This window comes from Heteronotia binoei, chromosome 12 (genome assembly GCF_032191835.1).
Source record: "Heteronotia binoei isolate CCM8104 ecotype False Entrance Well chromosome 12, APGP_CSIRO_Hbin_v1, whole genome shotgun sequence".
Lineage (NCBI taxonomy): Eukaryota > Metazoa > Chordata > Lepidosauria > Squamata > Gekkonidae > Heteronotia > Heteronotia binoei.
This window is the reverse complement of record NC_083234.1, coordinates 60,350,678-60,378,381: the sequence shown is the minus strand read 5'-3', so window position 1 is coordinate 60,378,381 and position 27,704 is coordinate 60,350,678. Positions and strand designations below refer to the sequence as shown.

Below are 27,704 nucleotides of genomic sequence, written 5' to 3'. Positions count from 1 at the left end.
GGCTGTGAGGCAGCTGAGGGTTTTGGGTTTGTCTCAGTGGGGTGGGGAAGGGGGTGTGGGTGTGCACGTGCGCACACACAAACACACACCAGCATGGTGATTTTCTTAAGTCTAGATCAGGGGTGGCCAATGGTAGCTCTCCAGATCTTTTTTTGCCTACAACTCCCATCATCCCCAGCCATTGGCCATGCTGGCTGGGGCTGATGGGAGTTGTAGGCAAAAACATGAGAGCTACCGCTGGCCACCCCTGGTCTAGATCAACCAGCAGTAGCTTCCTTCTTCAGCCTGGAGGACTGGCTCTTCCCTGTCTGAGCTGCTGGGAGTCAAACTTCGCCTTCTTGGTCATGGAGTGAACAGTAAAGCTGGTCTGGTTCCCTAGACTAAAAAAGTTGGCAGGTACCCTTCAAGTGCATAAAGGGGAGCCTCTCTGGCTTCTAGCTTTGTATGGATTACAAGCAAAAGAGATGTCCTGACACCTAGGAAATTACCATCTTGCAGTAGGTGAGGGAAACAGGGTAATGGGGGATGAATGTGTGCAGATGCAGTCATACATATTTAGGCTTAGAAATGAAAGGAGTTGTCTTCCAAACCTGTGGATTCTTTTGACAAGACTTTCATGCAAAACTTGGGCAAAACTGGGTTAATTTTTGGACATTGATTGGTGTTTCCGGTGTTCACTGGTGGAAAGGTTGTAAGCTATCATTTATGTGTTAGACAAAACCCCCAGTGAGAATTTTGCTGGATTCTGAGATTTTGGCAAAAAATACAAAAAAAATGAGTAGCACATACACACTATATTATTAAAGATATACACATCAATTGCACAATAACATTCATAAGTTGCAGTTTGCTTCCCAAATGAATGTTATTGTACAATTGATGTGTATATCTTTAATATGTTCCCCAGAGAGCACTGAGGTCAGGAACACAAAATCTCCTCACTATCCCCGGGCCAAAAGAAGCCCGTCTGAAAGCCACCAGAGAAAGGGCTTTCTCCGTTATGGCCCCCGTATGGTGGAATCAGCTGCCGGAAGAGGTGAGGGCCCTGCGGGACTTGGCGCAGTTCCGCAGGGCCTGTAAGACGACCCTCTTCCGGCTAGCCTATACCTAGCCAGAATGACAACTGATGTAACTGGCCAGCCATCTGTTTACAGTAAATTGAAATATTCTGTTTTAAAGTTTTAACTGTTTAAATATTTAATTGTTTTTATACCTGAAATTGTTTAAATTTTATGTCGATTAATTGTTGGAAGCCGCCCTGAGCCATCCGTGGGAAGGGCAGGATATAAATCCCAAATAAATAAATAAATAAATAAATAAATAAATAAATAAATATAGTGTGTATGTGCTACTCGGTTTTTTGTATTTTTTGCCATATTCTCACTGAGTTTCCTCTGTATTTACCAAGGATTCTGAGATTTGACAGACTTTCTAATATTTTTCCCCACCAAAAAATGGGAAAATAACCCAAACATATTAAGCAGAAAGATGGAAATCATCATCATGTCACTGTGGCCACCTAGGAGATGTCAGGGGTGTGCGGCATATGCAAATGAGTTGTGCTAATGAACTCCGGCACCTCTGTTTCTATGAAATGACCCCTGGGGGAAGTCAGTGGGTCTTCAGCGTTGGAAGACCAAAGAAGTAGTGGCAGTCTATAGCCCCCCACCCTCCCAAAAAAGCCAGGTAATACTGTTCATCAAGGCCAACCCAAATAATACAAAGTGGGGTAAAACCTTCCGAGTTTTTCAGAACTGTCAGGCTTGGGGAGAAAAAAAAGAAGTATCCTTCAGGCAATGATTTTAAGGCCCTTTTGTTGGCATCCTGAGTAGAATGCTTTATTGATTTCGGTGGGCACAGGGTGTGGTTAGGATCACGCTGTGCGCCCTTGGCATTCTGGGAACAAGAAGCCTCCCAAAATTGAAAGCCACCCAACATAAAATATAACAAGCCATGGGCTTGCTGGGGAGCAGTTATATTTGTTCTTGCCTTTGAAATTTGGATTTCAAATTTCTGGGGGCAGGAGATCAGCCTCTCTCTCTCTCTCTCTCTCTCTCTCTCTCTCTTTGTCTGTCTGTCTCTCTGTGATTTTTAATGATTTTTCTGTCTCTGTCTCTCTCATCCTGAATTTCCCTCTAAATAGCCCTGAACATATTGATGATATCCTATTCTAAATATTTATTCTATTCTATAAATTTGTCTCTCTCTGTTGGACTTTCCCACCAAAGGATGTCATGGTTGATCATAACAGCAAGCTCCTTTCAAGTAAATTTACTGTTAATTTTAGCTGGCTCTGCTGGGCAGCAAACACATACCCGGCGCCCTGGTTTCTTGAGAACTCTGGTGTTCCCACATATTCAGAATTCCCCCTGACAGCTGTAGTGGTGGATTCATTCTATCCGTTCTAAGCATCTCTGCGTGTCTTGGCATTCGTTTTCCCTACTCCTCTCTAAACGACAAGAAATATTTCAGCGTCAGACTCAGAACATTTTGTGTTTGTATGACTAAAAGCTCTGGCAGGCTCTTAATGCTTTGGTTATATTTACAAAGCCATTTTGACATATTTGTGTTCCCAACAGCCAAAATGAAAGGAAGAAACACCATCCGTTTCTCGACCATCCCCAATTTGTCTGTCTTCATTTCTCATGCCTGTTTATCTCATTCTCAAGAGCTTGCATTGCAACATGGCAGAAGGAAGCATCTTGTCTTGAGAACAAAACAGGCTGAGAAAAGGCTGTGGCTCAAGGTTAGATCACTGAATTTGCATGCAGAAAGGTCCCAGCTTCAGTCCCCAGTACTGATCTTCAGTGAAAGGCTCTCAGGTAGCAGGTGATGGGGGAGACTTTTATATGTCTAAGAATCTAAAGAGCTGCTTCCACCATTTCAGTAGTCACTGCTGGGGCAGATGTACCACTGGTCTCATTTGACTTAAAACATATATTTACATGGACAAAATCTAGTCCAAATAACCCATAATAAAGCAGGAATCCAGTTGTACTTTAAAGACTAACAATGCATTGAACGGGTATATCCATTCGGTTGCTGCTTTTATAGCTTGGAGAAACATCAACTGCGAGGTGACATGATAGAGGTTTACAAGATTATGCATGGGATGGAGAAAGTAGAGAAAGAAGTCCTTTTCTCCCTTTCTCACAATACAAGAACTCATGGGCATTCAATGGAATTGTTGAGCAGTTGGGTTAGAACTGATAAAAGGAAGTACTTCTTCACCCAAAGGGTGATTAACACATGGAATTCACTGCCACAGGAGGTGGTGGCAGCTACAGGCATAGCCAGCTTCAAGAGGGGATTGGATAAGCATATGGAGCAGAGGTCCATCAGTGGCTATTAGCCACAGGATATTGTTGGAGTCTGGGGCAGTGATGCTCTGTATTCTTGGTGCTTGGGGGGGGGGCAAAGTGGAAGGGCTAGCCCCACTTGTGAACCTCCTTATGGCACTTGGGGTCTTTTTTGGCCACTGTGTGACACAGAGTGTTGGACTGGATGGGCCATTGACCTGATCCAACATGGCTTCTCTTATGTTCTTATTCTCAACAGAATAATGGCAGGGTATATAAAAAAGCACCTACATAACTGGTGTACTCTTTGGTGCATCTGATGAAGTGAGCTGCGACTCACAAACATGCATGCTGGAAGAAATGAGAGTCTTTAAGGTGCCACTGGACTCAGGTTGTATTTTGCTGCTACATACTTGCAAGGCCACCCATCTGAAATTACCATCATGGAATTAACCCATAAGTCACCACCTGACATTGCTCACTTTATTTTTTGCAAATGGGCCTGTTTTTTCCTGCCCAGTGTATCTGCACTGCAAATTTGTGTCAGGTTTTTACCTTTAATCCCCAGAGAATTCTGGAAACTATATTCTGGTGAGATGAGGAAGCTGTTACAGATCTCTAACCCCACTATCTGTATAAAACTGTGGTCCCCTGGATAGAAGGGACAACCTCTAAGTCAGTGTATACGGAAACCCTATGCACTCATTTTTGACATCTTTCCAAGCAAACATAGACAGGAGCAGGCTTGACATATGCAGTGTATATAACACCCTTTCTTCTTGCACCATTGCTAACCCTTCCCCAACAAAGAAAGAACTTGTGTGGGCACTGTTAGTGTGAGTCACCTGTGGGTCTTGACCCAGCAATTGGTGACCAGTGATTAGTATATGGGGACCCTATTCTTACTTTGCCTGCTAGCTGATTCTGGCATCATGTTTGTTCGTTTGTTTCACAGAGCAACTTATAACATTGTTCTCCCCTCCTCCATTTTCTACATAAAGCCACCACCCTGTGAGATGGGCTAAGCCAGGGGTTGCTAAATTTGCTTAATTTAAGAGTCACATAGAATAAATGTCAGATGTTTGAGAGCCACAAGACATGAATGTCGGATGTTTGAGGGCAGGCAGGCAGGCAGGAAGGCAAATAGATGGGGGAGGGAGGAGGGAGGGGAGGTGGAAAGAAAGCAGCTTTAAATGCATTCTCCAAGCCACTGGCTGGCTTGAAAAAGTGATTTAAAGAGAGAATGCCATATCCAAGCCAGCTGACAGGGCGGTGGGGGCTTTGAGAGCCACAGAATATGTGTGAAAGAGCCACATGTGGCTCCAGAGCCACTGTTTGGCCACCCCTGGGCTAATCTAAGAGAAAGAGAGAGAGTAGCCCAAGGGCACTCAGCTTCCATGGCAGAGTATAGATTTGAAGCTGGGCCTTCCAGATCTTAGACTGGTACTTTAACTGCCACATCACCCTGGCTGTATATTTACATATGGGTTGACCTACTGAAGCTGCCTTCTGTGTGCCTGGATGTACAAATGTGTTGTCCAGTGAAATGATATGCCCAGCTGGCTCCCAGAAACACACACTAGCTATTAAGCTTGGCTCCATGGTTTTGTGGTTCCTATGGCAACCTGGTTGTGTTTTTTAATAATAATAACTTATCATCTCTGTGTGAGGAGATTCTTAGGGGACTTGAAGAAGTCTGTCCTTTTTAATTAGAGAGTGTGAGAAGACCTAAAGAGCAGCTATTTTAAAAAAATCACTGTCTGAGTCTTGATTTGTGTTAATGGCAGGACAGAAATGATGTTGCTATAAATATGTTGTGACCTTGTTGTTGCTATTGAGTCCCTGTAATATTTGTTTAACATGTACACAAGCTGATTATTTTTTAAAAATAATGTGTATATATCTAGAGCATTCTCCCCTTAAGGTAGGCTTACCGGGTTCCCAATTTGGGTGGGACATCTCCTGTCCTGGCCAGCTGGGCAAGAGGAGAAAAATGGAGGGCCACTGTGACCGGAGGCAACATCACTGTGTCACTAATGATGCTGTAGCATTCAGTCAAAATCATAGTTTGGGCCACATGGTACAGCACTGCCGAAGATATGGTGACGTCATGTCCAGATGCACCGGAAGTGACATCATCACATTGCCAGTGATGTCATCACAGTGCTGGTGAAGCACCTGGTCCCCAGGCCAGCCTTGTGGCAACAAGACTACACTACCTAAAGGAAACTTAACACTAGAAAGGTTGTGTTAATGTTCTGATGGTTGGTGTGGGGGAGGGGGGGAATGACTCAGTTGTCTTTCCATTTTTCTGGAAACTTGTAGGATGCTGAAATTACTCAGGAATATCCTGAGGGTTGTCTTGAGTAAACTAAGTATAACTTTATTCAGAAACCTACTAAACTTATTTTTTGTTCGTGCATGCTTGCTTGCTTATTTATTTAAGCAGATTTCTATTCTGCCCTCCCCACGAACGGCTCGGGGCAGAGTACAATAAATTTAAACAATCAAACAATAAAAATACAATTAAAACAATTAAAAGCACATCATTCAGGAAGAAGACAAATCAGCCAAATCTTATATCAATATTAGGATTGTATCTGCTTTTTTAAAAAAGTTGAAAACAAAACCACTTGTTTTTTGGGGGAGGAAAGGGGTGGTTTGATGATGAAGACAGTCCAGTCATCGAAAAGTCAACTGGAGGTGGGTGGAAGTGGACAGGACAAAGAAAACCAACAGAAACATTATGCTAGGGTTGACAGCTCAGGGTTGGGAAATATCTGGAGATTTTGGGGATGGTGCCTGGGGAGGGTGGGGCTTGGGGAGGGGGGAGGGACTTCAGTGGGGTATAATGCCATACATTCTACCTCAAAGCGGCCATTTTCTCCAGGAGAACTGATTTCTGTCTCCTAGAGATAAGTTGTAATAGTAGAAGATCTCCAGTCACCACCTGGAGGCTGGCAACTGTACATTATGCACAAGGAAAAGGGCTATTCAAAATTGGCTTCCAGAAAAGATCAGGGTAAAGTAGTCTCAAAAGAACCAGAATAAAATGGGTAGGAAAACTCCAAGCGAAAGCTAAAGACACAAAAGTGTGTGCAGAAATCAGGGTATAAACCTCCATGCCTTCTGAGATGTTAAGTGTCCCACGAGGAACCTTGAAAAGGCACAGCTGTTCATATCCTTGTGACTGGACATTGCCCCAAACTTGCTTATGATCAAACTTCCTCTTCGGGTGGTGAAGGAAATTCAGCTTTGATCCAAGGCTGTGGTTTTTAATGATTTTTCTGTCTCTTTCTTCTGTCTCCCTTCAGAAACAGGAAGCGAGAGCTTTGAAAGGTTATTGAGCCTCTTGGGTGACACCATTACACTGAAGGGCTGGACTGGCTACAGAGGAGGACTGGACACCAAAAGTAAGGTTTTATTGGCAGTGAAAGGAATTGGGCCTGGCCTGGATGGCTCAGCTAGCCCAATCTTGTCAGATCTCGTAAGCTAAGCAGCGTTGGCCCTGGTTAGTATTTGGATGGGAGACGTCTCTGTGCAGAGGAAGTCAGTGGCAAGCTTTTGCTGTAGAGTGCTGAAAGCTGATGGGAGAGGTTCTTCACTGGCTCTAGGCCCGCTGGAATGGTGCCTGGTTCCTTCCAGTCTTCCCAAAGATGGTACAATGAGTGGTCACTGGAATCTGTAGGGGAGGGAGGATTCTCAGCTGGAACTAGAGGCAGGTGTGGCATGCATGTTGTGTATCTCTCACACACACACTCCGTAGTAGGTATACATTTTATTAAAGGATAGCATCTTTCTCCCAGCTTGCAAATGTTTTCCTTTCCCTTGTGTCTCAGACTTTTTATCATGCCTCATTAAAATCTGGTAGGGCCACCAGGGGGCAGATAAATTGCTTCTAGCTCTTAGGCCTCTGGATGGTCATCCCCGCTGATAATGATCTAGGGCAGGGGTGGCCAACGGTAGCTCTCCAGATGTTTTTTGTCTACAACTCCCATCAGCCCCAGCCAACATGGCCAATGGCTGGGGCTGATGGGAGTTGTAGGCAAAAAACATCTGGAGAGCTACCATTGGCTGCCCCTGATCTAGGGGCTCCCAAATGGCACATGGATTTTCAAAGAAGGAGCACAAAAAGGAAATTAGTCCTGTTAGTGGGAATTGGTAGCTTGTATCTCTTTCCTCCCACCTTTCCTTCCATTGGTCGGAGGGGGGGGGGTTAGAAGGAGGTTTTGGTGATGGGGTGGCAGCAGATCTCCTGCCAGGAAAGAGATCTCAGTCTCTTAAAGGCTTCCAGCTGAGATTTAATAAAAGTTGTGCACTTGCTTGCCCAGAGTCCATCATGCCCAGATCATTTTCATTTCAAAAAAAGTTGGGAGATGAGAAGTTTCTCCTGATGTTCAGCTAAAATTTACCTTCCTTGGGGCTCTTTAGCTTGGAGAAACGTCAACTGAGGGGTGACATGATAGAGGATTGCAAGATTATGCATGGGATAGAGATGGTAGAGAAAGAAGCACTTTTCTCCCTTTCTCACAATACGAGAACTTGTGGGCACTCAATGAAATTGCTGAGCAGTCGGGTTAGAACGGATAAAAGGAAGTACTTCTTCACCCAAAGGGTGATTAACACATGGAATTCACTGCCACAGGAGGTGGTGGCTGCTACAGGCGTAGCCAGCTTCAAGAGGGGATTGGATAAGCATATGGAGCAGAGGTCCATCAGTGGCTATTAGCCGCAGTTTATCGTAGGAACTCTCTGTCTGGGGCAAATGATGCTCTCTATTCTTGATGCTTGGGGAGGCACAGTGGGAGAGCTTCTAGTGTCCTGGCCCCACTGATGGACCTCCTGATGGCATTTGGTTTTTTTGGCCACTGTTTTTTTTGGCCTGGTTCCTTCCACTCCGCCCAAAGATGATACGATGGGTGGTCACTGGAATCTATAGGGGAGGGAGGATTCCCAGAGTGTTGGACTGAATGGGCCATTGGCCTGATCCATCATGGCTTCTCTTATGTTCTTATGTTCCTGTGATCAAGCCCTGCATATCTCTTAGGTCATGTGTGTTTTGGTCCACTGACTCACCCTTTTTGAGATTCTGCCCTTCTTTTCTCCTCTCAGCTCCCTCCTTGTCCAGTTAACGTCTGGTTATCAATTCAGTTCAGTTCAGACCTTTATTGGCATAAAAGCAATAATGATTCACAATCAAAAGTAGATACAAAGGCCTGGAGTATAGTAAGAACAATACATAAAATAATCAATTAAAATAGCAGCCAATGAAAGAAATCAAGAGTCGACACCCATCAATTAAAGTACAGTAGTATGCCTAGATTTAGTTTTATAGACTTCTGCTAAGAAATTCGCAACGCCTGTAGTAATCTGGTTATTTCAAAGTCTGCATAGTCTCTAGTGCTCTCGTCCACTCCTCACTTCTGTGGGGCTTCCTCTGCATGGCAGTGCCTGTTCTTCCCATGCCTGCAGGCTGTCCCATCACTTACCAACAGGCGTCTGGGGTGGTTTTAGGAGTCCCTGAACTACATAGCCCCACTGAGAGTGTATTTCTTTCCCTCCCTCTCCCTTTGCAGATGATACCACGGGAATCTATTCCGTCTACACGGTCTACCAAGGGCACGAGATAATGTTCCATGTTTCGACCATGCTTCCATATTCTAAAGAGAACAAACAGCAAGTATGTGGTTTCCGTATTGATTTTTCTTGGCAAACCGCAAACTGCTGTCAAAGAACAGAAGGTGGGAAGTGGGGTGGCAGAATGCTGCACTCCTTCTAGGAGGCGCGTTTTGGGAAAAGTAACGTTAAGACTCTCTTTGGCAGTCAAAGTTCTGTTTGGCCTCCATGTCGCCTGTCTGCTTTCTGCCTTTTAGGAGTGGGGCTGTGTGTCTTATGTAGATCTGCTGAGGTCTTGTCTTGTGAGGCCCTCTGCTGAATGGAAATAGATTTTCTTCTGAACAAACTTACAGAGGATAGGGCTGCATGCCATGTTTGATCTCCATTTATATTTTCCAGGTGGAAAGGAAACGGCATATTGGGAATGACATCGTTACCATCGTGTTCCAGGAAGGGGAAGAGTCTTCTCCAGCCTTTAAGCCATCCATGATCCGCTCCCACTTTACACGTATCTTTTTCAGTACTGCTTTGTTGGATCTTCATTTGACAGCTACGTTATTCGCCAGTGTGAACTGAACTGCTTTCTGGATGTCCTTTGCAGAACACGGAGAAATCTTTTAAAGGGCACACTGTGGTTGGAATCCAAATAACTGACTTGCAGGCAAGATGGGATTTCTAGGTTTCCCCCCCTCCCCCAACATCCCCCTGTACACCTGACAAGCCACCTGTGAAACTACTGACAAGTGCACAAACATGTTAGTTATTAAAGTCCTGAGCTTGCCCGCCATCTCAGGACCTTTTTGTCCAAATCCTTCCACCTTCTGAAATATGGTGGCTGGTTACAAGCGACAGGGCCTTCACTGTAGTGGCACCTGTTTGCAGAATATCCTTTCCTCATCCATTTGCTTTGGATGTAGTCTCTGAAGTTTTCAGCCTCAGGTTGAGAAAATCTTCCTCTGACATTTTGCTTACTATGTTTTGATCTGCATTATTATCTGTTGTTCTTAAAGCCTTTTAGTGCCCTAGGGGCCTGCAGCTTGTCTTTTAAAAGTTTTTTTTGTGTGCTGCTGGGGGGAAGGGGGGAGTTTTTTTTTTTTTAATTGGTTAATGCTGCAAATTTTGCTTATTTATTTTTTAAAATGCCTTTGCTGGTTTTAGTACTGTTTACTGCTGTGTTTTAAATTGTTTGGATAGGATGGTTCTGTTTCACTAACTTTGGTTAGTCTGTGTGAGTTTGCAAAACGTTAACTATGTTAACCATGATTAAGCATTATGTCTACACCAAAAAAGTTCTCCTTCACTGGAAGAAGTCCTTTTTGCAGCAGGAGTTTTCCTCTTTAAAAAGATTTTTCTCTTAATGGAAAGGCATGATTGGATCCAACCCTATTTTTTTTAAAAAAAAGTTTTATTTGCTAGGGTGTGTGGTATGGTTACATATCTGCCTCAGTCAACACAGTGGAATGAATTGGGTGGGGGCAAGGGTGGGAGGAAGGGTCAAGTATTTCAGAATATCAGGATTGGGAGATAAAACTCACATCTGTGGCAAAGTCATGGATCAAGGGACTGTTAGACCTGATCACCAAATAGAAGGTTGTCTGCAAATGAAGAAGCATCCCCCAGATCAGTTTGACAGCTGTTCCTGGGCTCTTGATGAATGTTCTAGCTATCTGACATGCAGAGTTTTAAGTCCAGATGTTCTCCATTTCTCTAGTACATTGCGAGGAAGGGGGCAATGTGCTAACAAACCACTGTCATTTACAGCTAATATTGCCCCAGCATTGTACCTGTTTCAAAAATCTTGATGAATTCTGCGGTGAAAGAAAAGATGTAGCAGCGTTTTGGAATACAAGTTTTGTTGTGCTAATCACAGTACCACACACATTCCTTATGCAAACAGTGACATAGCTGTGATTAAGTGTGGCATCTGAACGTCTACCGGAGTTTACGAGCGGCTGCAAATCAGTATGTAAAACCATGGGTCGATGTGAGTTTGCAAAACATGAGCTGTATTAACGATGATTAAGCATTATGTCTGCACAAAAGCTCCCTGTGAGTCTGGTGTTTTCCTGACTTCTTTGCTTGAAAGGGAACAAAAATATCTTTCCTCGTCTGTGCCCTTCTGGGGGGGTTGGGCTTAGCAAGCTAAATCATGGCTTTTCTGTCATTAAGGTCTTAATCAGGGTTAAGGCGACAGAACACAATTAAGCTGTGTGCTCGAAGTGTGCTGCACAATATTTCTGACCCATGGGCTGGTCCATGATTCCTTTTAACTCAGAAAAAAAAATATATTCCAGCATATTGCAATTCTTGACCTTTCTTCTCTTTCTGTGCTTTGTCTTTGATTTCTGTCAAAAATGCGGACTGTTCGAGTTAGGAGCAGTTGCCGTCCACGTGAGAGTCACAAATTGATTTCTTTAACTAACACTTCAGATATTTTTGCCTTAGTGAGATATAATAAGCAAAATGATAGTTACAGGTGAGTGTCGTTTCAGACAAATCATTCATTCTGCCAGTTTGATGTGGCATATTGTGATGTCTGCTTAGTACGATGCCACTGAAAAATCAGCAGGAAAAAAGAGAGATCAAAGAGCGCACAGTCTAGAAAGAATAATTTGTTTTTCAAAGGTTACGGACTCTTCCTGGGGCATGATTTCATGGCTCAGCCCTGGAGCCTATTTTGATTGTCAAGAACAAATGCCAGGGGTGTGAGTGTATGGAGTCAGACCGCTGGTTCATCTAGCTCAGGGATGGGCAGCCCGCTGATTTCTTGCTTGGTTTTGCTTTGTTCATGGAACTCTGCAAAATGTCATTCACAGGGGTACCGATGATGATGATTGCAATAAGCTTATGTTGCAAGGAACTGTTGCCTAGGTGGGCAGCTTCAGAAATTCCACCCCAGACCGTGGAGTTAATTTCAGGGGCTAGAGTCGGATGTTTTGTTCTCTTTGCCCCTCTCCTGGGAAAGAATCTGGCTGTCACTGTTTTTGTATCTTGGAGCTGTCTTGAGTCCTCATCAGGCCATTTTGGAGGGATTTTTCTTTCAGTTGATCTGTGAAGTCATATTTTTCTGCATCCCTATAGTTCCCCGTCTTGTCTGCGGGTGGCCCCGTTGTGCAGCTTTTGTGATGCGCCAAGACGTGATCCAGTTTGCCATTAGATGTAGCGATTAGTATAATCATCCCCAAGGATAATGCTAGATCACATATAACATTACATCACTCAAGAGGTGATTGGAGGGTAACAAATTACCATTTTTTATTAAAAAAATTGTATGGCATCTTATCCAGTCACTAGGCTAATTGCATCCTGTCCTAAATAACCATATGTGTTTCTTGCTAGGCTGAAAATCTTTTCAGAAGAAAGCGTGCCTCTCTTTGGGCCTCCCCTTCCGTCCCCACCAGTGTTTACGGACCACCAGGAATTCAGGGACTTCCTGCTGGTGAAATGTAAGCTGGATCTCTCCCCCACCCCTTTTCCTTCAAAGCAAAGTAGACCTTTTATTTAAAACACATCACAGTCCTAACCAAAATCATGCCAGTTTAAGGCTATTGACTGCAATGGGCTTGGAAGGATGTAACCATCCAAGCAATCCGATGGCCAAAGAGGGCAGGTGTTGGTGCTGGGTCCTAAGTAGCTGCTGGCCATTCCTGCCCTCTGACCAACCCCCTAGACAGCCCATAGGCTGGGGGTGGGTCCTGCTTCCCGCGCTTGGCCTGGCCCACTTCCTCTACCCGGCAAAAGGCTACCCTTCTTCTTACCCCTCCCTGTGGTGCCACAAAATGGGACCAGGGGGAGTCCAGGTCCCTGCTTCTCTTGCCAGCTGGGCCACACGTGTTTCCATCCCCCATTTCAGCAAACATCGATAGGAGATCCCCATGAAAAAGAGAAGTGGCTTGGACGTAGTATCCTAAAGGTATCACACAGTCAAATCCTCTAGAGGTAAATGCTTGCTTGGTATTCAGGAGCAGTCTGTGTGTTCCACATGCCAATGACAAGCAACAGGGAATGGCCTTCACCTTTACATCCTGTTTCTGAGCATTCCAAGGCATGTTGTTAATGATGCTTGGAAGCCAGCAGCTGTAGTACGTGGATGTTGGTCTGATCCACCAAGGCAGATTTTACATAACTGACCAATGTCAGACTGTAAGTTAAAGGCCCGAGTTCAAATCATCACCCAGCTTTGAAGCTTACTGAGTGATCTTGGGCCAGTGACATATTCTCAGAAATGGGGAGAAGTGACCATGTAGTGAGCCAGTTTGGTGCGGTGGTAAAGTGTGCAGACTCTTATCTGGGAGAACCGGGTTTGATTCCCCACTCCTCCACTTGCAGCTGCTGGAATGGCCTTGGGTCAGCCATAGCTCTGGCAGAGGTTGTCCTTGAAAGGGCAGCTTCTGTCAGAGTTCTCTCAGTCCCACCCACCTCACAGGGTGTATGTTGTCGGAGAAGATATAGGAGATTGTAAACTGCTCTGAGTCTCTGATTCAGAGAGAAGGGCAGGGTATAAATCTGCAGTCTTCTTCTATTCTGCCCTGATCTCCTTGTAGAAAGAGTGGGATTAAAATGATGTGTTGAGTTTTAGCATCTTCCGCAGTGCTTTCTGTTCAGTGGTCCTTACAACATCCGTGGATAACTACTGGATAGGCCAGTGGTTATTGTCTTCATATTGCATTCATATACTATAAAAGTAGAATCGGGTGATTGCACAGATAAGGTTGAAAAACATGCATAGTTCATGGGCAAGGAAGCCAGAAATGCCATGAAAACTCACAGGTTTGATCCACACAGTTAGAAGCAAAATGGAAAAGGCTCTATTCAAGTGAAATAAGCAAGGTTGTGTAATGTTGGCAGCATCCCTGCCTGTCACTGGCCATGCCCAGACTAGCTTAGTTTTAGGGACACTGCTGCTTCCATCACTCCTTTGGAATCTCTGCCAAGGAATATGTTGTCTTCCCATGTTTATTGCATTGCAGTGATAAATGGGGAGAAGGCCACTTTGGAAACCCCAACGTTTGCTCAGAAACGGCAGCGTACTTTGGACATGCTGATCCGCTCCTTATACCAGGACCTCATGCCCGATATGCACAAGGTAAACTCGAGTGCTCCAGCAACTTAGCTTTTTGAATTGCTGAGCTTTCTCTGTAATGGAAACCCCTGATATCTCTTGATGAAGACTGCCTGCCAAGCAGTAGGCTTGTTGGGTAATAAACAAGTTCCCCTTTTACCATTTTGGTTCGCCTAAATCAAGTTTGACGGCTGTCCAAAGATGAGTCTTTGCTGATGTCTTATTGAATGCTATCCTCATTATATGTACTGCAGGCCAAAGAAGACATCCAGTATCTTTGTGTGCTTTGTGCATACAGTCACATTGCACCCTTCTGCAAGGAGGACAGTGTCGGGTCAGGGTTTTGCTGTCAGTTCAGCAGTATCTCATTTAGCCATCATGCCAAATGAGAATTGTGACTGTAGTAGTCTTGTGTGCGTGCCCTAGGTGAGTAAAAGTTTATGCATGTAAAGGGGACACAGGATCAAGTGCTCTGGACTCAACCTCCTGCCTATGCTCACTCACTGCACATGGACCCAGACTCCGTGCAAATGCAAGCTGTATGTGCAGAAGCTCCGCCCTGATGATCGATCAGGAGTCCTTGAAAAGCATAGATGAGACCAGTGTGCTCAGTTGTCAGCCAACAAAGGGAGAATATTGCTTTCCCTTTCATGTACTGTCCTGTACCCACATATGTTATATGTACTCTTGAACTGATGGCCAAAAGATAGATGGCTTTAAAAAGGAATTAGATCAATTCATGCAAGCTGGGACCATCAGTTGCTACTAGCCATGGTGACTGAAGGGAACTCCTGGTTTCAAAGAGAGTAAAGCTCTGAATATCAGTGCTAGGAGGCATCACTGAGAGAAAGCCTTGGCCTCCATGCCCTGTTTCTGGCCCTCCAGAATAACTGGCGGGCCAAGATGTTGGACTACGTGGACCACTGGTCTGATCCTGCAAGGCTGACCTTTCATTCTTAAGGATGATATTTGAATGGACAAACCATGGTTTTCGATTGGTTGGCAAACCAGGATCTGAAACCAGGGTCTGAAGTGGGTTTACAAACCATGGTTTGTTGGTTGGCTTTAACTCTGTGAGTTGTCAAACCATGGTTGTGGTAGTTGCCCAACTTGCAGAGGACAATGCACTTTGAGACTGGTGAGCTGAGCAGATGGAAAATGAAGGCACCCTATGACTGTAAGTTCAAACCATGGCTCGGCTTGATGATGCCTCAAATTGGATCTGTGTTTCCCATAAGAAATTATTTATTGGAATGGGAGAGAGCATACCATTGGGGTAGGAGCTATACCTGCTCCCTGACTGTGGTGACCCCAGGTCTTGAGAATCAAGGTTACACCATCTGCATAGCCCCATCCTTTCATCTACATGGCCTTTCCTAGGGCTTTGTGTCCCCCCCCCCCGAATGCTAGAGTATGATGGAACTTTTGGAACTGAATTCTAAACACATGGAGAAGGGAAAAAATGGAATTTCATATCTAGAATTGTGCCTCAGTTTATCTTAGGTTATATAATAGAGTTGTGCCTCAGTTTATCTTAGGTTATATAATAGAGTTTAAAAGTCATTTTTAAAACCTGTGGTGTAGTCTTTCTTGGAAGACTGTTTGAGTACTCCTGTTTGGAGAACATGCATGTGGAAAGCTAGTATAGCATGAAATTTAAGAGAACTCCTATAGTCGCATCCTGTTTGTTAAAAACTGTTGTTGTTTTTGTCAAGAACATGCTTAACAGGAGGTCCTTCAGCGATGTCCTACCCGAGTCCCCAAAATCGGCCAGGAAGAAAGAAGAAGCCCGTCAAGCTGAATTTGTTCGCCTTGGCCAGGTGCGTTTAGGGCAGGGTTAGGGAACGTTGGCTCTCCAGTTTTTTTTTTTTTTTTGCCTACAACTCCCATCGGCCCCAGCCAGCATGGCCAATGGCTGGGGCTGATGGGAGTTGTAGGCAAAAAAAACATCTGGAGAGCCAATGTTCCCTACCCCTGGTTGAGGGGAAAGGGGATTTGTCTGCTTCATTATAGGAGTCGATTGCACCTTTAAGACCAACTTAGTTTTATTCAGAACGTAAGCTTTCGTGTGCATGCACACTTCTTCAGACGAGGAATGAGGTACAGTAAGCAGAGCCACATATAGCTGGTGGGGTTTGGAAGGCCAAGTGGTACCAGGTTCAGCCCCAGTTAACAGCTCTCTGACAGGAGGTGTTGGGAAAGACTTTTTTCAGCCTTGAACCACAGAGACTTGCTGCCATTTTGGGGTGGGCCATGTTGACCTGGATCAGGGGAGGCCAAACTGTGACTTGGGAGCCACATGTGGCTCTTTCACACATATCGCCTGGCTCTCCAAGCCCGCACTGCCCCATTGGTTGCTTTCTTTCCACCTTTCCTTCCCTCTTCCCTTCCCCCATCTATTTGCCTGCCTGCCTGCCTCCCTTCTTTCCTTCCTTCATGTCTTGCAGCTCTCAAACATCTGATGTTTATTGTATGTGGCTGTTATGTTAAGCAAGTTTGGCCACCCCGACGTAGATGAATCCATGGTCTGACTTGGTATAAGGCAGTTTCTTATGATCCTGGTAGCTGGGTTTGCTTCATTTCAAAACAAGTTGTATATTTGTGGGTGGTAGTGTGTGTGTCACTCTTTCCATAGTTGCCACTTGCAGACTTAAAGCAACCCAGCAGGGTTTCAAGCCTACCTTGAAACTGTATGATATGAGCAGCTGGTACTGCATTTGAAAGGGAGACAGTTTGCCGTAGTGATTAAGAGCAGCAGACTCTAATCTGGAGAACCGGGTTCGATTCCCCATTCCTCCACATGAAGCAGCTGGGTGACCTTGGGTCAGTCATTGCTCTTTCAGAGCTCCGTCACCCCCCAAAATAAGCCTAAAAAAAAAAAAGGTAAAGGTTGTGCAAGCACCAGTCGTTTCCGACTCTGGGGTGCCGTTGCTTTCACAACGTTTTCACGGCAGACTTTTTACGAGGTGGTTTGCCATTGCCTTCCCCAGTCATCTACGCTTTCCCCCCAGCAAGCTGGATACTCATTTTACCGACCTTGGAAGAATGGAAGGCTGAATCAACCTCGAGCTGGCTACCTGAACCCAGCTTCCGCCAGGATCAAACTCAGGTTGTGAGCAGAGCTTAGGACAGCAGTACTGCAGCTTTACCACTCTGCACCACAGGGCGTTTATTAAAATAAGCCTAGCTCGCCGCAAAAGAGCTAGAACTTAAGGTTGCCAGATATTCTTTGGGTCTCCTAGCTATACTACACACAATGCCATACAATACATTATGACTGCATTTTAATTTCTCTTATCATCTGCCCTCAAGAAACTGCAAAGGCATTACAGAAACATTTTTACTGTGCCATAAAATACCTTAATTTGCTCCTCATTCTTGGAGCAATTTGAAGCAAAAGAAATTTGCTTTGGGAAGTTCACTGGGGTCTCATTTGTGGAGAAAAGGCAAACCACAGCATCTGGGGATCAGTATTAAATGACTTAAAGCATCTGAATTCAGAATTTTCCCTCCCCAGTTTGGAAATGCTCGTTAGGGATCCTTGGTTTCATCAGTGATACCAGTTCCCAGCACAGTGACTCGGGAGAAATCCTTCCACTGCAATAAAGGATAAAGAAATTAATTATTGCTATTAGCAGTCTTGCCAAGTATGCAGAGATACTGCATCTTCACAAATTCTGCATGTTTGTGATGCCGAAATGGTGTCTAGCCCAATCAAAGTACTTAACCAAGAACACTTGTGCAGAAGAAAGTCACACAATGCATGAACATAAAGAATTCACTGTCACAGCGGAATCAGTGAAAGGAACACATTCATGAAAGATATGGTCCATCAGAATCTATCCACTGTGATGGCTAAATGGAACCTCAATATTCAGAGGCGCTATGCCTCTGAGCAATGGGCATTGGGGACAAATAAATGGAGAGATGAAGAGCTTCCTTTGTTGTCTTTTAGTGACTTATCATTTTATACTTACAGTGTAGAATGGTATCTCGTTTTGGTAGCTAGCTGCCTTGGAGTCATTTGACTAAAGAGTGGGATAAACCAAATGAAAGTGTCTCTCTTGTGGGCTTCCTGGAGCATCTGGATGGCTTCTATTGGAAATTGAATGCTGAGCTAGATGGACTTTTGGTCACATCCAGCTGGGCAGGTCTCACAGCAGCTAAACAGGGCTTCCATTTGTAAGGCTGACCAAAGACCTGCAGCCCCTAATGTGGGTTTTCTTGCTCTGGATTTGAAAATAGGGAAATTACTGCTTATAAGTCTATTTCAGGAAGGAAATCTGGCTCTTCAAGGTGGACTTTTCTTTCTGTCTTGGCCAAGCTTTGGGTCCTCATGTTAAAAAAAAAATGCCAATGGAATTGAAAGGGAAAGTGAGTTTCTCTGAGCCTTCTCAGGTTAAGCCAGGTTGGTGGCAATGCATCATCATATCCCATCTGTCCAGGGAATAATTAGGACAGGTGGAAGGTGGTATGGCGGGTGGGGAAGGATCAGTCTACTGCTCAGGAAAGGGGTTCCTTCTGCTCTAAGCCACCCACCTACTTCTCTGCCATGTCTCAAAAGAGGGTCTTTAATTTATTCTTCCCCAGCATGATATCAGGACGGGTCTTTGGGCATCCTCCCTCTTGCTGTTTTTGTACTGTTTTGCATGAAGATAACCCAGGAACAAAATATGTCAGTCATGAAGAGCGAAGATGTATTAATAGATTAGGTTTCTCTGTGATCGGCAGAACATTGAGCTCTTATTTTATTTTAAAGAGAAATGAGGTCATTTGCCTTGCGGGGCTGGCAGGAATGATGAGACTGGAGGGAGCCCATCAGTTCTCAGATCTCTGATTGAAGCTTTTGCAGTGTGTGCATGTGTTACTGTGGTATCTTGGGATATTTAGCAGATCTCACCTTGTTCCAGAAATCTCGGTCAAGTCTCCATTGTGTGTAGGAGGGCTGGTTTTCTTATGAAACATTCAATGTGTTTATTATACGAACACCCTGTTTCCCAAGCCAAACCAGCTCCTAAAACTGTTTCTAATTCAAAATCCATAACAATACACAATTTTTAAAAAATAGAATCCAAACTTCAATATAGCAATTAAAATTTCAGTGAAGCTGTGTGCAGGTCTGTCTAACTGTCGTAGTAGAATTTTGCTTTGGAAGGTTGTCTATGCTGGACACAGGGCCTTTTTTCTGTGGCTGCTATGTTGGGAATGGGGAAGAGATGATTAAAAGATGGTTCCTCTGCCCTCATTTCAAACCCAAATCTGCAGTTCTAGCCTGTCCCCAGGACTCCTGCTGACCCAGATGGTGCTCTTGCAAGTCTCTGCAGCAGCCCCAAGAAAAATACTTCTCTCCGATGTCAATAGTTAGGACAGGACTTCCTCACTTTGGCCAAACTATTGATTGGCAGCTCTGGCTCTTCCGTCGCTTCTCCTTCTTCCTATTGTGCTAAATAAGCCCAGAATAAGAATTGTTTTGAGAGCCTGGAGCTTCTCCCCCCCAGTAGAACTTTCTCATTACTTCTGCTGTATACAATGTGTGGACCAGGAGTGCCCTTTGAATGAACTCTTCTCTCTTGTTTTTGAAGGCTCTTAAACTCAAAACCATTGTGAAAGGTGATGCCCCAGCAATTCTCGCCACCACGTCCCTTTGTAAGAAGGAGGTGAGTGACTTGTTTGCGGGTAACACTCTGCAAGGGTTCCTTGAAGCCAGAACTGTTGTTTATTTGTAGACGTGTGCTGGGAGGCAAACTGTATTCCATTCCATTCAGACTTCATTAGACAGACTCTGTTTGGCAACCATACAGGGCTGAAGATACGTTGTGATTCTGAAGGGGTATAGAAAAAGCATAGAAGTGGATGCCAACTTGCCATTCCTGAGACTTTCTCTTTCTTAGTTCTATCTTTAAAAAAAAGAAGTGGCAGCAAGATCACTTTATGATGTTCTCAGAAGCGGCAGAATAAATTTTATTGGTGATCAGGGAAGGCCTGCATAGCAATTTACACCTCTTGGTGATAGCAAAACCAGAATAAATGACTCATAACATCTTGGGGGGAAAATAGTGTCTACTATATTTATATAATTAATGCAAGTCACAAAATTGAGCTTTGCTTAGTGAAGAATTTTAATGGAGTTCACAAAGGCTGAGTTTTATACTTTACAGGTAATATGTAAGGGTTGCTCTGGTTTTGGGAGGGGGCCGTTTAGAAAGCAAACTCTTGAATTCCCAGAAGTGATTACCACCTTAGAGGAATGCATCGCCATTTTTGTGATTAATGTCTTCTGAATATACAAGATCTCTCTTCTCTAGCACTCACCAGCCAATACTTATGTTGTTCCGCAGCCCTGGGAGTCCCAGTGTTTCTGCAGCAATTTCCCTCACGACGTCATTTGCGCAGATTCGTGGGGCCAGTCATTGCTCGTCTCCACAGACAGCGGAGTCCTGCTTATGGACGGTTGGTAGATCAGCTCTTGCTGATTTGTCCTGAATTAATAATCTTGCACCCTGTTCCAACCATTTGGAAATAATCCACTGTGATTTCGGTTAGTTCTCATGTGGATGCGCTTGGGGTAATTTTGAATAATTTCTATATGGCAAGTTCTGCCGGCCAGCTCAGCTGTATGTTCAAGAAGAGGCACATGGTAGCATTCTCCTATGACTACATTGTCAGAATGCAGATGAATGATCTCTAGTCTTAGTACTCCTGTATAGGTTTTTTGTATTTGTGTGTGTGTGTGTGTGACAGAGAGAGAGAGAGAGAGAGAGAGAGAGCATTTGCACCTGGAAGTCATGGCGACCTCTGGTGATTGACCCCTACTGGGAGCCTAGAGAATATTCAGGAAGGTGGCTGAATAAAGCCTGCCCCTGCCTGCTGCCTGCTGTTATTCCAAGGAGGTCTCCCATCCATGTACTTGCCAGAGTCGACCCTGCTTAGCTTCTGAGATCTGACAAGATCAGGCTTGCCTGGGCTATCCAGGTCAGGGTCCTGTATGGTTTTTTTTTTTTATTAAAGTTTCCTGCATGCAGAATTCTAGCATGTCAGGGAGAAGACTAAGGTGAAGAACCCAATAAGCTTGCTTTTTATGGGCAAAGTTGTTTTTAACTTTCATTCATGAAGGTTTCTTCCATCTGTATTTGGAAGTGCACAGTCCTACCAGGAGGACTATTCCATGTGTTTTTCAGAGTATGTAGATAGGCTCTTCATGTTTCCTTAGGCACCTTGAGCCCTGCCTGGGGACAGAAGGGTAGGCCTTGTGGTGCATCCTGTGATCATTACCTTCTTGGTTCCCAGCAGGACCTGAAGACCCCTAATATTCATATGAGATATCCCTGCTTTACTCATAGTAAAATAACTCTTCAGGGGAACTGAATTACCTGGGAAGGGGGAGCTGAAATGTGCTTCTCTGAATCACTCAGTGCTCATCATTAAGACACAGAAGAAACTTGCTATTGTTGCCCCAGTGAGAGCTTTTGATTCTTTTTTTTCCAGATGGCCAGCCTTCCATCCTAGTATTTGATAAAACTCTGCAAGTCAAACAGATGCATGTATTGGAAACTCTGGACCTGCTGATTACTCGAGCAGACAAAGGTAAAGAAGGCATTCATTTGATTGCTCCGTTGAGTTCTGGAGCAGAATACAGCCAGCTGCATGGTTCTGCAGGTCCATCACTGTCATTCATTGAAAGATCTCCTGCTCCCTCAGAGCCTCTGCTGTTTTACTCCTGCTGCACATTATGCCTGGATTTGTTTCCCAGTATACACCAGTGCGATACCATCTTTCTCAGTTCCTTCCAATCCCTCTGTGATATTCCCCATTTCTATAAAGCCTTTGACTCAACCCTTTAGTCCCGGCTAAAGTTCACACTAAGCTTATGGGACTGGCAACTCCCCTTGGTTCTTCCTGCCTCCACCTTTCTCCTTTTCGTTTGCTGTCTCCCTTATCCTCTGTAGAGCCCCATGCCCATTGGCATCCTTAATAATAAAACTGTTATTGCCAGTCTCCATGTGAGAGTTGGAGGTCACTCAGAATTACAGCTGCTCTCCAGATGGCAGAGATCAGCTCCCCTTGAGGTGGTTTTTTTTTTAAATTCCTTTCACTTGGATGGGTGGGATGACAGCAAGGAGGGGCACTTGCCCACTACCTCTTTCTAGAGCCCATTGTATTTTTCACCACAATGGGCCTTACTCCTAGTGACTATAGAAATTAACAACCTAATAAATGAAGTGTCTTTCCATTGGCAAGCTTTAGAAAAGAAAGGTGAGGGAGGTGTCATTTTGAATCAAAAATGAATACAGATTCCAAATTTCTTCAATGTCTCTGTTGAGCCAGGACTTCGTGTGCCCCTTCAAACCGGTCCTTTGGTCAGTGGCTGTTAGACAGTTAGAGCTTAAAAAGAGCCATTGTAAAAACCTGTGAGTCACCACCACCCTGTGTCACCCCAGACCCTCTTTCCTAGAATTTCTGAGTAATAGGATGGTAGAAATATTTGAGCTACTTCCATTAGCATCTTTCAAATGTAAAACTCCTTCTTTGGGTTACAATTCTTTCTCCCCTGAGGAGGTGGAGACTTCAAATGGCACGTTGAGTCTCCTGCAAAATAGTGTTCTACATTAAAAAAAATAAAAATAAAAACCTCCGACTGTGACTCCAGAGCCCTCGCTGGGTTGCTGAAGCAGGTAATTACACAAAGAAAGACAGCTTAACGGAATTTACTGGCTTGCAGGGTCTGCTGCCTTGCAGGAGATAACAAAACAAGTCATTACTGCCTTCAGAACTCAACACTCCCCAATAACCAGCAATCTCCCTTTTTCAAGAAACACTTTGGCCTTTTCTTATTTGGTGGGCTGCTTCTCCTTCCTGATGGCTGGCACACACACACTCCCCCTCCCCAACCCGGAACCCCAATCAGATGGAGGAAGGAGGACTCCTGGGCTTGAGGAACATGGCCTAGTTCTGCTTGCTTGTTTGTTTCATTAGGGAATTTATATGCTGCTTCTCCAGAGTCCTGGCTGTGGCAACTTACAAGGAGAACAATAAACCATAATAAATTATTGACATAAAACAAACAGAAACTATTAAAAACAAGCCAAGGGCATAAAAACAGCTTCTCTGCCATAAGCTTAAACACACAACTCTCAGAAAACAAATATCTCAAACAAAGCTGCCCTGAAATGGAGGCTGGGTCGCTTTTCCGTCATACTGCTTTCCCAAAATTGTGGGAGTTTTCCTCACTTTGGCATAACATTTTCCCACAATCTTCGATATTCCTTCCTTCCTTCCTTCCTTCCTTCCTTCCTTCCTTCCTTCCTTCCTTCCTTCCTTCCTTCCTTCCTTCCTTCCTTCCTTCCTTCCTTCCTTCCTTCCTTCCTTCCTTCCTTCCTTCCTTCCTTCCTTCCTTCCTCCCCACCAACAATTGGGCTTTAAATGCCCAGCTGGAGCCCTCCAGCACCTCATGACCCTTCCCAGTGTCACTATGGTGACATCTCTGTTCTGTTGCCCAGGCGACACAGATATGAATTTTGTTGGCCACTGGGGTCTTGTCTTCTTCTTTCAGTGGCTTCACACTCCTGTTCTGGCCACCATTCCTTCTGACTTCACCATATGCAATTACAAGGGATGCTTGTGATCAGCCTTGACAGAAGCAGGTGTCTGTGTTCCCATAGCGACAGGGAAGCAGCTCAGCAAAAGGCAGCAGTCCCGAACTCTCCCTGGAGCTGTTTGTAGCTCTAGAAGCAAGAGGATTATCTTTCTGTTGGAAGGAGGGCTGAGTACAGCTTCCCACCCAGTAGCAGAATGCTGGTCTGGCTCTCTTGACTTGCACCAGCTGGGGGTATTCCTTGGGCCTCATACCTGTTTGGTTTTTAAAAACCCAAATTGCAGGCAGGCTTCCTTCCTTTAACTTCTCTGCTTGCCTCCCGCCCAACAGGGAAGGATGCCCGCCTCCTTGTCTTCCGGCTGAGTTCCCTGCGGAAAGGCATCGAAGCAAGACAAGTCAAAAGCAAATGCGACTGCCGGGAAAACAAGCTGGAGAAAACAAAAGGTGCCTTAAACTGTCAGCTGTGAAGTCGGGGCGGTCGTCCTCCACTGTTTTAGAGGGAGCATCCATTTTTCATCCCAGTTTGTCTTATTTTAGTCTATGTAATCTGTGCCTTCCCCCTTCTCTCTGGCTGAGTTGAGACATAACCAGAAACCATAATTTAAAAGTTCAGTGATGTTTGAACTGGTAAAGTGTGGTTTGTTTAGATTTATTGACACATTGGTTTCTTTATCCTGCCCTTCCTTCAGGGAGCATAGGGTGGCATAAGTCCTTCTCTCCTTCACCACTGTATCCTCCCAACACCCCTGTGAGGTAGGTTAGGCTAAGAAGGAATGACTGGCCGGAGGTCACCCATTTGAGTTTCATGCTGAGTAGCTTGGGCTTGCACCAAAGGCTCTCACCTCCAGTCATGCCCAGGCTTTAACATATCTGCAGAAAGAGAATGGACAAATGGTCAGCCCAGGTCTTCTTTAGCTGACTTAGATGTTCCCAGTTTCCTCTCCTGCTGTCCAGCATTCTGTCCACTGCCTTCTGCTGCCTGGCTGGGGGACAAATGGACCTATTCTCTGTGCCTTTCTAACCTCTAAGGCCAGGAGAGGAAGTGTGTGTAGGTATGATAACCATGGCCTTGTTTGTAGCAGGAACTTCTTTGCATATTAGACCACACACTCATGATGTAGCCAAGAGCTTACAAGGCTTCTAGTACACAGCCTACTGTAAGCTCCAGGAGGATTGGCTACATCAGGGGTGTGTGACCAAATATGCTACAACCCCCCCCCCCCAGTGATAACTCTGCAGACCCCATCAGAGGTGCAGAGTTGTCTCTTCCATCCCTGTCAACCAGTGATGGAATCCTATGTGGGCCAGACTGACATGTGACATTCCTCATCCAGGCTGCCATTTATACGCCATCAACACCCACCACAGCAACGAACTGCGGATAGTCGCTGCCATTCGGAATAAGCTGCTCCTCATTACCAAGAAGTACAAGCAGTGGGAGAGCCCCAACAGTGCCCCGTTGATGTCTCCTCAGTCGGATTCTCCCGTCGAGGAATTCCAGTACATCAGGGTAGGTTTGAGGTAAAGCACTGGCAAATTATCATCACTCCCTGCGCACAGTAATGGGTTCTAGGAGGAAAACTTCACCTCTGGTTTTGCAACATACATGTGAACATACAAAGCTGTCATACACCAGTCAGGTGATTGATTCGTCAGACACGGTACTTCAGACTCTGACTGGCTGTGGCTCTCCAGCATCTTTTCCAGGCCTCCAACCTGAGGGCCTTTTCAATTGGACGTGCCAAGGTTTGAACCTGGGGAGCCTTTTGCACTCAAAGCATGTGCTCAGACACCCTGTTATGGCCCCCTACGAGAGAGATGAAAGTACATCCCTGCTTTATTCTGTGATGTCTGTCTCTCACTGAGCTTTAAAGGTTCTCATGTAGAGAGAAAGTCTTTCCCCAAGTCCTTGTTGGTGACTGAGATCCTTTTAACTGGAGACTCTGGGAACTGAACCTCGTGACCTTCTGCATTCAAAGCAGTTTGAGTCTACTGATCTTTGAGCTCTGCTGGGAACAGATAGGTCCGAGAGAGGTATAATCTTTTAAAAAATCATTATTAAAATGCAACAGTGTATAATCAGAACCAGTATACAGAGTGGGAGACATGCAATCCCTCAATTACTAGGGGCATCATTCAATTATAGATTTCAGGGGATGCGGGAAGATTTAATGTTCCACTGTTAGATCAATTCAATCTTAAATTGCAAAAAAAGGAGGAGAAAGCAACAAATTTAAGACCACTGGCTGTAGTTACGTTTATACTTCCGATCAAATATAATTGTTATAAGTTAAACCTTATAATAACAGTAATGACTAGGGATGGGCACGGACTGGGAAAATGGAAGTTTGTAATGGTTCATGGTTCGTGAGAAACCATAAACCTTCATGAACTTTTCGGTTTCCTGAACCGGTTCATGGTTCATTGGTTTATGAGTTGGTGGAGGGAGCTTCCGCAACAGGGTGGCACTTTTAAATGCCTTCCCTTCAGGTGCTGAGGCATGCTGTGGCAGTACAACTCAGCAAGTGACGGAAAGGCATTTAAAAGACTTACGAACTGAACAAATTGCCACACAAACATGGTGGTTCGTGAGCGATTTGCAAACAGTACAGTTGCTCAAATAGCTGTTCACAAACCAATAAACTGGCACAGTTTGTCATGAATTTTACTTCATAAGTCAGTTTGTGCTCATCCCTAGTAATGACACAAGAAAACATTGTGCTCTTGATGTAGGCCCATCGCACTGATTATAACAGTAGCTGCCCTGGGTGTGGAAACAGAGAACTGGCTAGAAGGCAAGATGCTTCTGAGAAATCACTACCTATCAAGCGAAATATGGCAGCAGTGCTCCCACTCCCCTTAGTGCTGCTTTCCCTATACAGTGCTCCTGAGTGGCATACAACATAGGGGTGCTGTCCCCCCCCCCCCATTCTAATATGTAGCATAGTATTACAAACATTGTTCCAGCACACTAATACAAAAAAGAGATGCATTAGAACACAGTGGATGCAACCTTGGCCTACCCCTCATTTATAGACCCCTGCCAATCAAGTGAGGGGGGCGCAGATTGGCCTTCTGCTGCCTGGTCACCTAGCAGGGAGGCAGCAGAAACAGCCCCATTGGGGCAGGGACAGGCTGTGGGCAGGGGGGTGGGCAGCCTGAGGCAGCAAAAGCCTCAGTGCTGCCCCCGCCCCCAGCCATGGAAAAATGGTCTTCCACGAAACCAGTCCCTGGTGCCAAAAAGATTGGGAGCCACTGCTCTAGAGCCCTCTGCTTCAGCCAGAACACAGAAAATCTTAGTCATCATTCGGGCTCCTGAGAATCCAGCAGCCTTTTCCAAAGCACTTTCAACCATAAGGGCCAACAAACAATATGTTTTGTTTTTCCTGAGGTTGAATTCTGTGTCCTGGGACTGCACTATATGTCTTTTCTATCATTCCTGCAAAATCAAACAATACACAATTACTTCTGCTATTCCCTGACTGAAATCTGGTGTTCTTCGGGTTGCAGGAGATCTGCTTGTCGGACCCTCCAGTCGTCATGACCCTGGTGGACGGACCCACTGGAGAAAACGACAACCTGATTTGTGTTGCCTACCGGCACCAGTTTGACTTGATCAATGAGAGCACAGGCGAGTCCTACAGGTTGCATCATGTCGAAACGAGCAGGGTAGGTTTCTCTCTGGCATCAGTATAGTGCTTCTATCCGCTGCTGTGTGCCTCCCCTCCTTCAGAATATTTCTTGCCACCAAGTATGCCTAAGCCCAGGGCTTTTTTTGAGCAGGAACACACTGGAACACAGCTCCAGCTGGCTTGGTGTCAGGAGGTGTGGCCTAATATGCAAATGAGTTTCTGCTGGGCTTTTTCTACAAAAAAGGTCCAAGCCAATGCAACCTGGCCTGTCTTGAGAGCAGGGATGGTTCTCTGCAGAGCAGCAGTGGGCAGAAAGAAAGTCTTTTCTACAGGTGGACTAGTTTCTGGTTGATGCCTGGCTCCCCCTGATTGCCAGAATTCGAGCAAAGGATGCTGGACAACTAACCCATCCTCTTGCTTAAGGATTTAAGATCTGCCTCATGGTTGCTTCACAGAGATTGATTACACTTAATCACTACCTTAGTGATTACACTTAATCCATC

The 27,704-nt window shown here is 45.0% G+C and overlaps 1 protein-coding gene across 4 annotated transcripts in view; it reads left to right on the top strand.

Annotated features, from left to right (window-relative positions):
• GARNL3 (GTPase activating Rap/RanGAP domain like 3) overlaps window positions 1-27,704 on the top strand; it is a 149,216-nt gene that overhangs the window by 109,434 nt on the left and 12,078 nt on the right. For all 4 annotated transcript variants that reach the window (XM_060251124.1, XM_060251123.1, XM_060251126.1 and 1 more), the window contains 13 exons: window positions 6,614-6,712; window positions 8,876-8,979; window positions 9,315-9,423; window positions 11,346-11,391; window positions 12,255-12,361; window positions 13,886-14,001; window positions 15,693-15,797; window positions 19,560-19,634; window positions 20,316-20,427; window positions 21,463-21,561; window positions 23,900-24,013; window positions 24,904-25,079; window positions 27,080-27,238. In XM_060251124.1, the coding sequence (XP_060107107.1) occupies window positions 6,614-6,712; window positions 8,876-8,979; window positions 9,315-9,423; window positions 11,346-11,391; window positions 12,255-12,361; window positions 13,886-14,001; window positions 15,693-15,797; window positions 19,560-19,634; window positions 20,316-20,427; window positions 21,463-21,561; window positions 23,900-24,013; window positions 24,904-25,079; window positions 27,080-27,238 (1,421 nt within the window). The remainder of the gene's footprint in view (window positions 1-6,613; window positions 6,713-8,875; window positions 8,980-9,314; window positions 9,424-11,345; window positions 11,392-12,254; window positions 12,362-13,885; window positions 14,002-15,692; window positions 15,798-19,559; window positions 19,635-20,315; window positions 20,428-21,462; window positions 21,562-23,899; window positions 24,014-24,903; window positions 25,080-27,079; window positions 27,239-27,704) is intronic.